The following is a 14,305-nucleotide window of genomic DNA, read 5'->3' as shown; positions in this document are numbered from 1 at the left end:
GGCCTCACCCACCCTTAACAACAAAAGACACTTCACAATCTTTTCAAATGACATGACCAGTGAGGTCAGTGCCACTGGTCTGAAGTCATTTAAACTCTTTGTAGTGTTGCTCTTTGCCACTGGAACAATAATGGACTCCTTCCATGCCTTTGGGACCCTTCTCTGTTCCAAGGACATCTCAAAAATATCAGTGAACACCCCGCAGAGCTGTTCTGAACAGCACTTTAACAATCTCCCAGTAATACCATCTGGACTCAGACTTTTATTGACCTTATTTCCCTTAAAAACGGACCTAACATCTTCTTGTGTAATTGAGAATGGTGTGGACTTTACCAGAGCTTGCTCTGAAAAAGTGTTCAATGCTTCAGATAAATCGTTATCGCTCTTATACATTGGGATATGGGCTGGCTTGTTTTGTGTTTTATGCAAACCTGTCATTCTTTTAACACGGTCCCATGCTGCCTTCAAGTTGTTACTTCCCAGTCTCTCCTCTATCTTATTTTTATATTGTAATTTAGCCCTCTTTATTTCTGCTCTGACCTCCTTAGTTGCCTCTCTATTTTCATCCTCTTCCCCATTGTGAAAAAGCACTGTTTTTTCATAAGCACTTGTTTCAGGGAAATAGTGACCCATGGCTTATTATTTGCAAACACTTCAACATACATATACCAGTATCTTGCCCACCAGTATCCCTTCAGAAGCATTTATATCGAAATTAGAAGATACGATTAACATACCGTGATATAATACCGTTACCGTCTATGCCTCAAATAATTCGATAAGAAGATGGTGAGAAGCGGTGTTTTGAAAGGATTGGCCTTTAGCCTGGATCGCACTCCCCCGCGCTTGCCTCTCTTTTGCTAAGTAGCCTATTGGGTACGCTATATTTAATATCTTGTATATATACGCAGATGCAGATAAAAATGAGTGTTCTCATGCCCTTTGATCCTTTGCTTCCAGTGAAGTGAATCTTTCTGGTGAAGCTGGGTGTGGATTGGTTCATCTCCTGTCTCTTTTCATCTTGCCGGGATGAGACTTTTTTTCGCACCGATGGACCCTCCAACTTTTCCTAAAATAACTGAAAATCCAAAAGCAAGGCTAAATGATCAAAACTTGTCCAAAATGACCTAGCTAAGCTAAAGCTCAAACAGCTGTATCTACTCTGTGGTTATGTTTCAGGATGTTGTATGTTTTTCTTATTGTGACGCTGACATAGTGTGGAGTCGCTGGAGCAGAAGAAGACGGCGTGCTACGACATCGACGTAGAGGTGGACGACCCCCTGAAGGGCCAGATGAACGGCTTCCTGTCCTCCACCACCAACCAGCAGGAGATTGCCGTGCTGGAGATGAAGGTACGCACACTTCTCCCGCAGAAACGGAAATGCAGGACATGAAATACAAATGCTATACAAACGGACGGTAGATATCAACAGTTTCAGCTTTCTAGTTTGCATATTGATCCACAAAGGATAACTTGGGAGGCGGCCCTTGACCCTAAGCACCAGGGGCCCGAGGACTGACGTCGGCCCCAGCATCCTAAGCATTTGGCTGAGGCTTTATATAAAACCAATCTGAAAAGGATGGTTATAATGCTGCGACTGGGCCCCCCAATGTGGGCCTTCGCTTTACCTCTTCAGGCCCAATCAATGGGTTTATTGTGTGAAGCAGAAAAACAAGGACACCGCTTGGTAATGCTGAATACTGGCTGGTCTTTTTAATAACATCCTCTATCCGCCATGTTTATTCTGTCTCTCTGTTCCACGGTTCAGATCCACGAGACCATCGAGTCCATCAACCAGCTGAAGACCCAGAGAGACTTCATGCTGAGCTTCAGCAACCACCCCCAGGACTTCATCCAGGACTGGCTCAAGTCCCAGAGCAGGGACCTGAAGGTCAGCCCCCCAATCCCATGCCCTGGTCCAATGCACCTGTACCACGCTAAGGGGAAAGGCTTCCGAGCAGTGGCGGATGCAAAACGTGACAGATGGGTGGGCCTCAATCTATCTAGGGTGTTAAGACCATTCATTTATAGGGGGATTATTTGTTTATCAACACAGCGGAGTTCAAGTAACTCGGGGTCTTGTTCGCGAGTGAGGGTACTATGGAGCGTGAGATTGGCCGGAGAATCGGAGCAGCGGTGTGTGTGTGTGTGTATATAATATATGTGTATATATGTATATTAGGGATGGGAAGATTCACCGGTTTGCAACGATGCATCGTCATAAAAGCTCACGATGCGATGGCCCGGATCAAAAATGGGTGCATCGGATACAATGTGGGATGAACCGCGATGCATCGTACCTAAAAATTTTGCATCGGTATAATCCGGTACAATTGTATATTTCTAGATTCCCCCTCTCTAACTGTTTCCTAAACGCACTCTCATCTCCACTGCTGTCAGTGGCAGATTCTCGTGAAGTGTCGCGGCCAAGTATCGCGCGAGTTGAAGGAGTGTTCGGGAGAGTTACAATGGCTGATGAGGAGTTATACGTCCCTAAAGCTTGCAATAAGTCCAAGGTTTGGCAAAACTTTGGCTTTGCAAAGAAAGAAAGAACATGAACCACGACATGGAGGAGAAAGGGATTGTTGGCGGCGAATGTCTCCTGCTTGAGCCCCGCTGAGGGACCACCGCCGGAGGCGGAGGTGCATAAGCGCTGCCCGGCAAAGATCCCTTTCTCCTCCTTGTCGTGGTTCATGTTCTTGAGGGAGTCAAAGCCAAAGTTCCTTCCCCCCAATTCATTCTCAACCTTGGCTAAGATAACCCCCAATACGAGTCTCGTTGTAGAAATACCAGAGACGAGAGTCCGACGTGTTATGAGCCATCACACCAACAGCAGAACGGTTATCCAAATAACAAGGAAGTGTACAACACTTGCGTTACAGTCCTGGAGCTCTATATCTAAATAATATCATATAATACATAAGATATCTATATCATATAACATATTGTGTGCGCCTCCAGACGATATTATGAATCACAAACGACTTTGTCGGGTTCTGCGACGTCTCTGGTTCTTCCACTTTCACATCAACCTTAAGTCGACTGAACCGCGCGCTGCCTGCTGCCGGCTGCCCGCTGCCGGGCGATGGTGCCTCGCGGCAACCGGCGGCCCGCTGCCGGGCGATGGTGCCTCGCGGCAACCGGCGGCATGTCGAAGTTCATGTACTTCAGCGAGTCAAACCAAAGTTCCTTTCCCCCAATTCCTTCTCAACCATGGCTTAGATAACCCCCACGACAGTCTCGTTGTGGAAATACAAGACACGTCAAAGAACCGACAAGAAACACTTGCGTTACAGTGTGTGTATTCACACACACACATGTGGCGCTCGCACGGTCGAGTCTCATTGGCGGGCCAACGTCTCTGGGCGGGCCAGGCAGAGTAAGGGGAGGAGCTGAGATTCCTGATGACGTCATGAGCACAGACATTCCAAATCAGCGCGCTTCAGGCTCCGTTTTTTCAAAGGCGAGCAGAACAGCTAGTGCTAGTTTTACACCAAACGCAAGTTTTAGCCACTGGGGGACCATAGGCAGGCTAGGGAACTCATATTTATGTTAGAAAACCTCCCAAAGTGAGATTTTCATGTCATGGGACCTTTAAGAAAAACCTGAAAATAGGACAAATTAGTTAAATTTAGTGTGTGAGGCAGTTGATCCACATGTTTAGGATGAAGCAAACTGTGTTGTGGCTGTCAGGTATAGTGAAAAAATGTTACATTCAGAACACACTTATGCACATACACATACACATTACACATACATGTTTTCTTTTGTCAGAAACCTTGTTACTGATTTGTTGTCTGACAAACAAAAATGTTACATTCAGAACACACTTACACACATACACATAAATGTTTTCTTTTGTCAGAAACCTGGTTACTGATTTGTTGTCTGACAAATAAATAAATCATTATGTATCATATTAAATTGCATAGAATTGTATTATTTAGCATCGCATCTTGTTGAATCGCATCTTGTTGAATCGCATCGTGTCGAATCGTATCGTGTCGAATCGCACTGCATCGCAATAGGGGTGAATCGTATCGTATCGCATTAGTAGCTGCTTTTATGTATCTTGAATGTATCGGATCGTTGGCAGTGCATCGAGATGTGTATCGCATCGTCCTCCTGATGGAGATGCACATCCCTAATGTATATATGTGTGTGTGTGTGTGTGTGTGTGTGTGTGTGTGTGTGTGTGTGTGTGTGTGTGTGTGTGTGTGTGTGTGTGTGTGTGTGTGTGTGTGTGTGTGTGTGTGTGTGTGTGTGTGTGTGTGTGTGTGTGTGTGTGTGTGTGTGTGTATCAGCCATGAAGAGGATGTCTTTCCTGAAAGGCCGGTAGCCTTTCAGGAAATATATATATATATATATATATTAGAGCTGTCAAGCGATTAAAATATTTAATCGTGATTAATCGCATTAATGTCATAGTTAACTATGATTAATCGCGATTAATCACAAATTATTTTCTATGCTATATATCCCTTGATTTTTTTGTCCCATAATTCTTCTCATTTTAATTCTCTTAGCAACATGGTGAAGTGCATCGGCTTGCCTTGGGCAAATGATTTTTTATTGATAACAACATTGGCATATACTGATCAAAACAGGACGATACAAAAAAAAGAGCCATTAAACGACTGCTTTGAACAAATGTCATTTGAACATAGCAGTCAGGCTACTGCTTCTTTGTTTTGAGCCAAAGGAAAAAAAAAAAAATATATTTTTTTTTATTTTTTTAAATAAAATAATTGCGTTAATCGCGCGATAAAAAAAAAAACGCCGTTAAATTTGGTTTGCGTTAACGGCGTTTATAACGCGTTTAACTGACAGCTCTAATATATATATATATATATATATATGAATGATAAGGTAATACATAATTGGTAAGGTATAATATATCTGAGTTATAATATATATTGAGTGCCTGAAGAGACGTCGGCACCAAGATTCGAAATGCCTCAAAATTCTAAGCAACTGGGTGTTGCACATAGGGGTTGTAATACTCATAAAAGTAGGAGAAAAAAGAATGCGCTAGACCACCCATTATTGTTGTAAATCAATTCTATGAGGTCAAACAAATTAATAATAAACAGTAAAAAAGGGCATAATAGGGCCCCTTTAAGTGATTTCTTGCCCATGATCCATTGCTGCCTTTGTGAATGTCGGCACACATCGAATAATCGATTATTCGTTCATACCACCTACCGATTATTCGACCATGAAATAGGGGGGTCAAATGTTTACCTAACCAACTGTCACCCTTCAGACCTTCTGAATCGCTTGTGAACGTGTTCCTCAAGTATTGTTTGCACAGTTGACAAAGGCGAGCAGCTCCCTTTTCTTTACTGGAGGATTTCCTCCAGTGTGCTGTCCCATGATGTGACCCATCTCCCTGTTGTCTCTGTATCCCAGCTGATGACGGATGTGGCGGGGAACCCGGAGGAGGAGAGGAGGGCAGAGTTCTATCAGTCTCCCTGGTTACCAGAGGCTGTGGGCCGATACGTCTACTCCAAGGTAGCTTCCAACCTGTCACCACTGCACCATTCTCAATATGGCTCACGAAACATTTAGGTACCTAAGAAACACATTTACCCACAATGTCTTTCATTTTCAATTGCTAAGAAACCAACCACTCTGTAGAGGATTTAATCATCTGTTCTATGCAAATAGGCCCGTAAAAACCCATGCACCGTTTCCTCAGCTACCAAGAATCCACCTTTTAGCTAAACTACGATTAAAAGATCTTCTCAGTGATACCGAGGTGTGCTAACCAGGGCTCCGAACCGGTTCAAGGAACAAAAACGAAAGCGAACGGATTTTTACGAGGAACGGAAACTGCGCTGCCCGCTAAGCTCAGTTGTCACAAATTCCCACCACCACCCTGGCGAGAGGCGATTTGGAAGCAACATTTGCACTGAGCTCTATCTTCGACAAAGGTAACGTGAGCTAAATTAACCGAGTCCACTATATCGCCTTTGCATTGTTTCTTGTTGGTGGGTGTGCCCTTAACCCGCGTCCAAGTTTCATTGACATGATCAAACAGCCCGCCCGCTCCCTGATGACAGCCCTCACTGCTGTCTACACACAGCTATTTGATAAGCGCCAGATTATAAAACACGCATTTCAAAAATCGAGCCTGACTGTCAATAACAATGCGGGACAACGTCTCAATTTGCAGGACGTGTACAAAGTAATGGAAATGCGGGACTGTCCCGCACAATGCGACACATCTGGTCACCCTATATCGACCCCAAAAATAGACTAGGCCCAATAACACTGCCGGAACGTTAAGAACGAACGTTATTTTACGTTCCGAACCGGTTCAGGAACGATATGTTGGTGGCGGAACGCAAGAACGAAAACGTTAAATATACCGGTTCCGTTCGGAGCGGAACGATTGAAAAATTATTTCGTTTTCAAGCCCTGGTGCTAACCTAGCAATGGAACCGAGCACACAAGCAAACAGACACACCCTCAGAAACACATACTTAAGGCCAATTTCCACCGGAATCGGCACGGAAGCGGCACGGCAGCGAACTGGTCGACGAAAATAATAGAAACCATTAAAGTCAACGTAGGCTATTCCACTGGATACGGCACCGGCCCGGCAGGGAATCGTCCCCAAACCGGCACTTCGTTTACGATACTTGCCTCTTCTATTTCTGAAAGTTGCCGGTTCGCTGCCGTGTCTCAGAACACGACTACAGCCAATCAGTTGGCCTTTGCTCATGAATATTCATGAGCTCACATCGATCCCTATGCAATTCACAGGGTATTGTAATATTATTACAGTAATATTACATATTATTACAGTCTATCTATGGTATTAATAGCTAATCAGTGGAAAAGAAGAAATCAAAGTCTGCGTCGATGCCTCGTAAGTCCATTGTCGCGAGTGGACGTTGCCATGACATCTAGAAATCATAGGTCTACCGTATTTAATGGGTTATGTGTATGGTTGATTATAACTTGTGAATAATATTGTATTGATCATTCTAATTACAATTCATACAGGCTATTATAATTCGGCACGTCTTGAGCCATCAGTCGGAATATGTCCGTGCCGCTTCCAGTGGGGATTGCAGTACGGAACACAGCCGCTTCGCTGCCGTGGCGCTTCTGGTGTAAATTGGCCTTTACAATACAAAACACTGCCTTGCAACTCCTCAGTTTCCAGGGATGCCGATCACATACTGAAAGGCTTCATCGAGCACTGACTGACACTCTAGCCATGAGTCAGGGACTCTCTTCTTGGTCTCGGTTGTGCTGGCGGGGCTAGACTCTGTGTGTGGTTCTAGACTCTGTGTGTGGATCTAGACTCTGTGTGTGGATCTAGGGGCCACTCACACTAGGGCCGTTTGCCTGTTCCGTGCTGCAGGAAGATTCAGCACGATTCCCCCACTCCCCCCGCTGGCCCGTGGTCACACTGCTCCCAAAGGCCGTGGCCTGGGCACGATTGCTCCATCATACATACGTCATCACTTCATAATACGATAAATACGTCATCACCAAGCGTCCTCGCCGCCATAACAACAATGGAGAACAACAACGTGAATGCTGTCGTCGGCCCAAATTTCAAGTAAACACTCGACTTCACTATCGCACCAACGTAAACCCACTCGTGAACCGCTTGCCGCCATTGTTTAAAATGATTGTTGTGGGGAAGAAGGGCATGGACCTATAAGGAAAGAAGGGTCGCACAAGGACTACGTCATCCAGCTCACGTTGCGTATCCGCGCGTGTCATCTCATTAGCATCTGTACTTTGGCCACGGCACACGTCTCCCTAGTGTGCCGTGGCCAGGGGGCTGTTCCGTGCTGGAATACGGATGGCGTGGTCACACTAGCCAAACGGTCTAGACTTTAGTATGCAAATGAGCTCGGGCACGGGCCGTGGCCCTAGTGTGAGTGGCCCCCTAGACTCTGTGTGTGGATCTAGACTCTGTGTGTGGGATTAGACCAGGGTTGGACAACTGGCGGCCCGTGGGACGCCAGTTGCCCACTCAGTGCGGCCCGCAGATAATTAAAAATGTAATTTAAATGTAATTAAAATATATGCTTGTATTAGGGACGTGCATTTCTGGCAAAAATAATATTCGATATTCGCTGAGAAGTATTCGAATATTATTCGAAAATCTGTCAATCAAGAACCCCCCACGCACACACACACGCACCTCGTATACACGCACCCACAATGACACAGTGAGAGGCTTCTACGAATTGTATGAAATCAATCTGTTTATTTCAACAACTGCGCCATCAACATTCAACATCAAAATGATTTCAACGTGGGCTTAGGCAGATACGCCTTCATGCTCCGAAAACGGATCGCTATTTATTTTACTGAACATAGCCTGCATGACGGTGAACTAGACACGTCTTTAGCACACGTAAACTATGGCCAAAAAAATATCTTCACACGTGTCTTTTTACAATTTATTTGTTTCCAGCATTCATAGTGTTGATCAGCTGGGAAATAGTCAGCCGAAGACGTTGACGTCGCTTAGCAACCGAGGACGCTGGGATTGAAGTTAACGGACTACCTGCAGAGTGAAACGACAGAAAAAAATAAATCCACTTTCCAGTGGTCAAGGAAATTATATGCTTAGCAACAAAGAATTATCAAAAGATTATTCACCACCGGAAGTTGTGAAGGCACATGAGAGTGAACGGAGAGTTGAAGTCGTGACTTCGACTATTCGACGATCTTTGCCCATCCCTAATATATATATATATATATATATATATATATATATATATATATATATATATATATATATTAGGGCTGTCAAGCGATTAAAATATCTAATCGCGATTAATCACATTAATGTCATAGTTAACTCACAAATATTTTTTCTATGCTAAATATCCCTTGATTTCTTTGTCCCATTAATTTTTCTCATTTTAATGCTCTTATCAACATGGAGAAGTGCATCGGCTTGCCTTGTGCAAATGTTTTTTTATTGATAACAACATTGACATATACTGATCAAAGCAGGACGATACAAAAAAAAAGCCTATAGTGCAATTAAACGATGAACATAGAAACATAGTGCCTTGAACATAGCAGTCAGGCTACTGCTTCTTTGTTTTGAGCCAAAGAAATATTTTTATTTTATTTTTTTTCAATAAAATCACGTTAATTGCGCGATAATTTTTTAACGCTGTTAAAATTGGTTTGCGTTAACGCCGTTAATAACGCGTTTAACTGACAGCTCTAATATATATATATTAATGCTGTCAGGTAAAAAAAAAAAGATTATTATTTTTTTTTAAATAAAATCACGTTAATCGTGCGAAATTTTTTTAACGCCGTTAAAATTGGTTTGCGTTAACGCCGTTAATAACGCGTTTAACTGACAGCGCTAATATATATATATTAGTGCTGTCAGTTAAACTCGTTATTAACGGCGTTAACGCAAACCAATTTTAACGGCGTTAAAAAAAAATATCGCGCGATTAACGTGATTTTATTGAAGAAAAAAAATAAATAAAAAATCTTTGGCTCAAAACAAAGAAGCAGTAGCCTGACTGCTATGTTCAAATTACATTTGTTCAAAGCAGTCGTTTAATTGCACTATAGGCTCTTTTTTTGTATCGTCCTGTTTTGATCAGTATATGCCAATGTTGTTATCAATAAAAAATCATTTGCACAAGGCAAGCCGATGCACTTCACCATGTTGATAAGAGAATTAAAATGAGAAGAATTATGGGACAAAAAAATCAAGGGATATTTAGCATAGAAAAATAATTTGTGATTAATCGCGATTAATCGTGAGTTAACTATGACATTAATGCGATTAATCACGATTAAATATTTTAATCGCTTGACAGCTCTAATATATATATATATATATATAATAGTCAATAGTCACTTTTCCATCTAAAAGTTGAAGCGAATCTTTAGGAAGTTTGCAAAAAAGAAATTCGAATTAGGTGCGTTTCCATCAAGTGGTTGGAGCGGAAAACGACACACATTCCAGGGCTTGTAGTATCTTTTTGATAACATGCTCTCTCTTAGGTCCTGATATATAGTGGAATTGCGTTGTTGTTTTCCATCTATAATAGCTGTAATGTTTTTTTCTACGATGACGGCAAGGAAAAGTGTTACCTCTTCAGCGGTCCACACGTATCTATTATTCACATTGGCCATCTGCTCCATGGACATATTTAAAGGATACATTGTACATATTTATAATTCTAAATTTGTCGCAGCCTTTATACCACAGATACTCTAGGTCTAGGGTCTATAGCATATAACCGTGTTAGTTACATTGTAGGTATATCAGGGATTAATGGACACGGTATAATTAAAGGATTTAAACATAGACTTCCAATAGCATGTGTGTGTGTGTGTGTGTGTGCGCGTGTGTGCTATAGGATGTCTATCAGGGCTCCAGACTAACTTTTTCCTTGGGTGCACTGGTGCGCCTAAACTTTTTATTTGGGTGCACCAGCATGTATTTATGGTGCACCCAAGTTTTGAGTTGTTGAGGGGGGGGGGGGGGGGGGGGGGGGGGGGGGGGGTGGCGTTGGACCGTGCCTGCCTTGTGCTGAGTTGTTGACGGGGGCAGCTGCACCGGTTGCACCGTCGATATTTACGCCATTGATTAATAATATTTTGACCATTAAATAAATGCCTTAAATAAATGCCGAATCTGTATCTCTCATAAAGAATATCGTCAGACAATGCCAAGGGATCGGTTCTGTCCCGAAAAACCCTCTGTCTCCGGAGAGACGCCTGTACGATAAGTGCGCCGAGGTCCATGGGAACACCCACAAATGGTGACGCCATTATCGGAGGAGGGGCTAGGAAGCTGCGCACGCCGATATAAGTAGCCGATCTCCGGGTAGACTTGCTGAAAAGCTGCTCCCGACCAGGTTTGGTTGCGAGCGTGAATCACCATGGTGATATAGCGACGCTTAAAGAGATCGACGTTCATGGTACAGCTAACCCAGGCTTTCAGCTCAACATACCTCGCTAACCCTCTAATCGAGCTTCGTAGTACAGGCCCGGGGCCCCTGGATTGGGCTTCGCGGGTTTGTTTACCGGCGTTGCTATTGTTACCGGTCTTGCATGTTCCAACGGTTTATTAGGTATCTAATAAATCGCTGTCTAATCAAAACTTCATTCACTGCCTCTTCCGTGGTCATTACAATATTATGAATAGACTGGTATAATAATAATAATTATACCAGATACATTTTCAGTCGCACCGGTGCGCCCAAATAAAATATTTGGTCGCACTACCCCGAATTCTAGGCGCATGTGCGCCCAAATTAGGCGCACTCTGGAGCCCTGTCTATGCATACAAACACTTAAATATATATATATATTGACGCTACAAGTTGATCAGCAGTGAGCAGTGTTGCAATGGCCGTTCGTTATGCGGAAATCAGAAAGCCGTTGTCAGTCCTGTGTGTTCAATGTTCCATACGTCACCCGACCGGAAACGGAAAGGGGGGTGGTTGTAGTCTTTTCCCTTGGTTCTCCGTATCAACAGTAGGGCTAGAACCGAATGTAGACTACAACCAACCCCCCTTTCCCTTTCCGGTCCGGTTTCATTTACGAAATGCCGATTTTACCAAATAAAACACGACAAACTGTATTTCGCTACGATCCTTGATGAGGAACATCAACGAACACCACTAACCACTCCATGAGTTTCACAATTCTGAAAACGAAGGTTAAGTGGTGTTTGTGAAGGCCCATAGACAGCCATTGTGAAGCAGGCAGGGGTGATTTGAAATTAGCCAAATACTGGAGACAGGACCAATATAATTTTTTTTTTTGTGTTAACCACTCTATTTCATCCTAGACATACCAGAAAGGGGGCTCAATGTTAAAAATACCGGAATTGTCCTTTAAGTCACCACTAAAACTACTACAACTGCACTAAATATATGATTTATGACTTAATTTTGTGCCATCATTGAATGATGTATATGAGCCATTTGTACTGGAAGAAATACTACCACTCACGTGGCTACAGGCATATATATTTATGCAAATATTTTTTTATTTAGAATTATTTTGTAGCTTCGGTTAGTGAGGTCCCCCCTTCACTTTAGGCGTCTTTGAGTGTTATTAATTATTATTATTCTTCATGTTTAACCTCTGTTTTCCTATTATTCCTAGTCTGTTTTACATAGTTTTGAATGATGACTATATGCTCTGTAAGGTGACCTTGGGTGTCTTGAAAGGCGCCTCTAAATTAAATGTATTATTATTATTATTATTATTATATCCGATTAGTTGAAGTGTGTGGTCATGTGGCCTTCTGATGGTGATGATGAAAAATCGTGGCCCTTTTTATCATGAAGGCTGATCTAAACTGTGTTTGAATCTAGACTCTGTGGATCTTGACTCCGTCTTCGGTTTCAGGTGCAGCAGCGGAGGCAGGAGCTGGAGCAAGTGTTGGGCATTCGGCTCACTTGAGCACATGGCCGATCCAGCGTTCTAGATTTCTCAGGCCTTCACTTCCTCTTTTTGGGATTTCCACACGTTCAGTGTTTCTGCTAGATTTGTTCTTTTGTGTAATCCTTAATCCGATTTTTGCTTTAAATTGCCAAACAAGCTCACGTTTTATACGATTATCTTGTGGAACCAAGGGCCAGCAGCGTTTCCGTGGTTATCTCGCCCGTTGCCATGGTTTCTAGTCCCATGATAATAATTTGACCACATACTTTTTGGGGGCCATTCTGTGATATTATATATGAAATATATAAAAAATAGTTTGACATGCTTTATTCACTTTTTAATGTTGAACCTAAGCCAGGTTCAGGCCGACTTGGCCTTGTCTCATATGTATGTGGTACGGTGTGCTGAGGCAGTGGTGCTTCCTTTCCTGCTATTTTTGTGCGTGTGCGATCAGCAACAGTTGTCTTGTGTTGGTCCTACTTTGGAAAAGCCATACTCTGTAGAGGGAAATCCAAGCCAACATTTTGTCCTATCAGTGAGTGAGCGGGTGGGATGAAATTGGTGTTTCTATCAGATATATCCATTTTATTGCAATGTTATGTACATGTTTGTGATTGGTTAAACAGTTTGGTTTATCTACTGATTTTTTAATTTCTTATGCAATATGCAACAATAATCAAAGGCATCTATGGAGGGTCTTGTTTATTTGTATTCTTTGTGAAAATCTGTTTTTAGGGGGGTCCACTTGTGTCCAGCTGTTCTGACTCAATAGAGTGGAGGGGTTGAGATTTTTTTGTACCACTTGAATGTTGCCGTGCTGTTCCAGTGTGTTGTGTTGAGTGTCCATGTCTCCAAGCCAGGAAAGGGAGTTCATGCTAGGCTAAGTCTGGGGGGCTTCCTGGAAGCTGTAACGCTTGAGTCGTATCCCCTGAGGTGGAACCGCTTTTGATTACACAGGAATGTAAATGCAATCACATTGTAGTAATGAACCATCTCGATCCGTGGTTCGCCGTGTTTTGGAATCGTTCTATGTTTGGGGAAGAATTGTGAAGCTAGCCGGACCCTTGGATGGGTCTAAACAGTCCATGTTGTAGCACTGTCTAAAACTGTTCTAATGAAACCGTTTGGACTTTGTGAAATGGTGCTGTTTAAGTTCTTTATTTTTCATATAAATGTTAATGAGAAATGTTTGCGTGTTTTATGGTTCATCAAATGAACCATATTATCTTTTTATACCTTTTTGATATATTTTAATAAAATATCCAACAGAATATTCTGTCACAAATTATTATGAAATTGACTTATATAGGCTATACTGTTTTCTTTCGCAGGTAACTTTGCAGGATTCTTTGTTGGTGCAATTCCAAAACGTTAATAGATGTAAAATAGGGATGATGAAGATATTAATGACGATACTTTTGTGGTTATTTTCTTAGGTTTTTCTTACTTTATTTTTATTCTATTTCTCATTTATGTTGCTTTCTGATGTGTATTCTCACCCTATGAGAGTAATACCTGGCGTTATAAAGATTCAATGTTTAACCACTAAAAAACATTACCGTCTAACACTGTTTCTATGTGCTACTTGTTGTAATATAATAGGCTTTCATGTGGCAGTATTCATGCCCAGACTAGCTGTTTTTGGAGGTTTCAGAGGACAGTTTTAAATTGGCTAGACTGGTCAAACCTGTATCTGATTCTCGTTACAACTAACAAAGGCTTTTCTGTAATTGCATGCTGTACACATTCCATTCTGCACTTAATGCATTGGATTAATCTTGATTAATCAATACACTACAATTATACACTTCTATAAAAAAAAAAAACTATTATATAGTATGCTGCATATATTCTGTAATACTATGGGTCTGTGGGTGGGTGCGA

General features: G+C 42.3%; 1 protein-coding gene across 1 annotated transcript; it reads left to right on the top strand.

Moving 5' to 3' along the window:
- The first annotated feature begins 6 nt into the window (after positions 1–6).
- Positions 7–14,254, top strand: LOC130371374 (SWI/SNF-related matrix-associated actin-dependent regulator of chromatin subfamily D member 2-like). Its single transcript, XM_056577138.1, has 4 exons — positions 7–1,352; positions 1,770–1,892; positions 5,414–5,515; positions 12,386–14,254. Exons 1-4 carry the CDS (start codon positions 1,293–1,295, stop codon positions 12,437–12,439), a joined length of 339 nt encoding a protein of 112 aa, XP_056433113.1. The 5' UTR covers positions 7–1,292; the 3' UTR covers positions 12,440–14,254.
- Positions 14,255–14,305: the final 51 nt, after the last annotated feature.

Source organism: Gadus chalcogrammus, chromosome 18, assembly GCF_026213295.1.
Source record: "Gadus chalcogrammus isolate NIFS_2021 chromosome 18, NIFS_Gcha_1.0, whole genome shotgun sequence".
NCBI lineage: Eukaryota > Metazoa > Chordata > Actinopteri > Gadiformes > Gadidae > Gadus > Gadus chalcogrammus.
The sequence above is the reverse complement of the archived record's forward strand: the minus strand, read 5'-3'. Positions and strand labels throughout refer to the sequence as shown.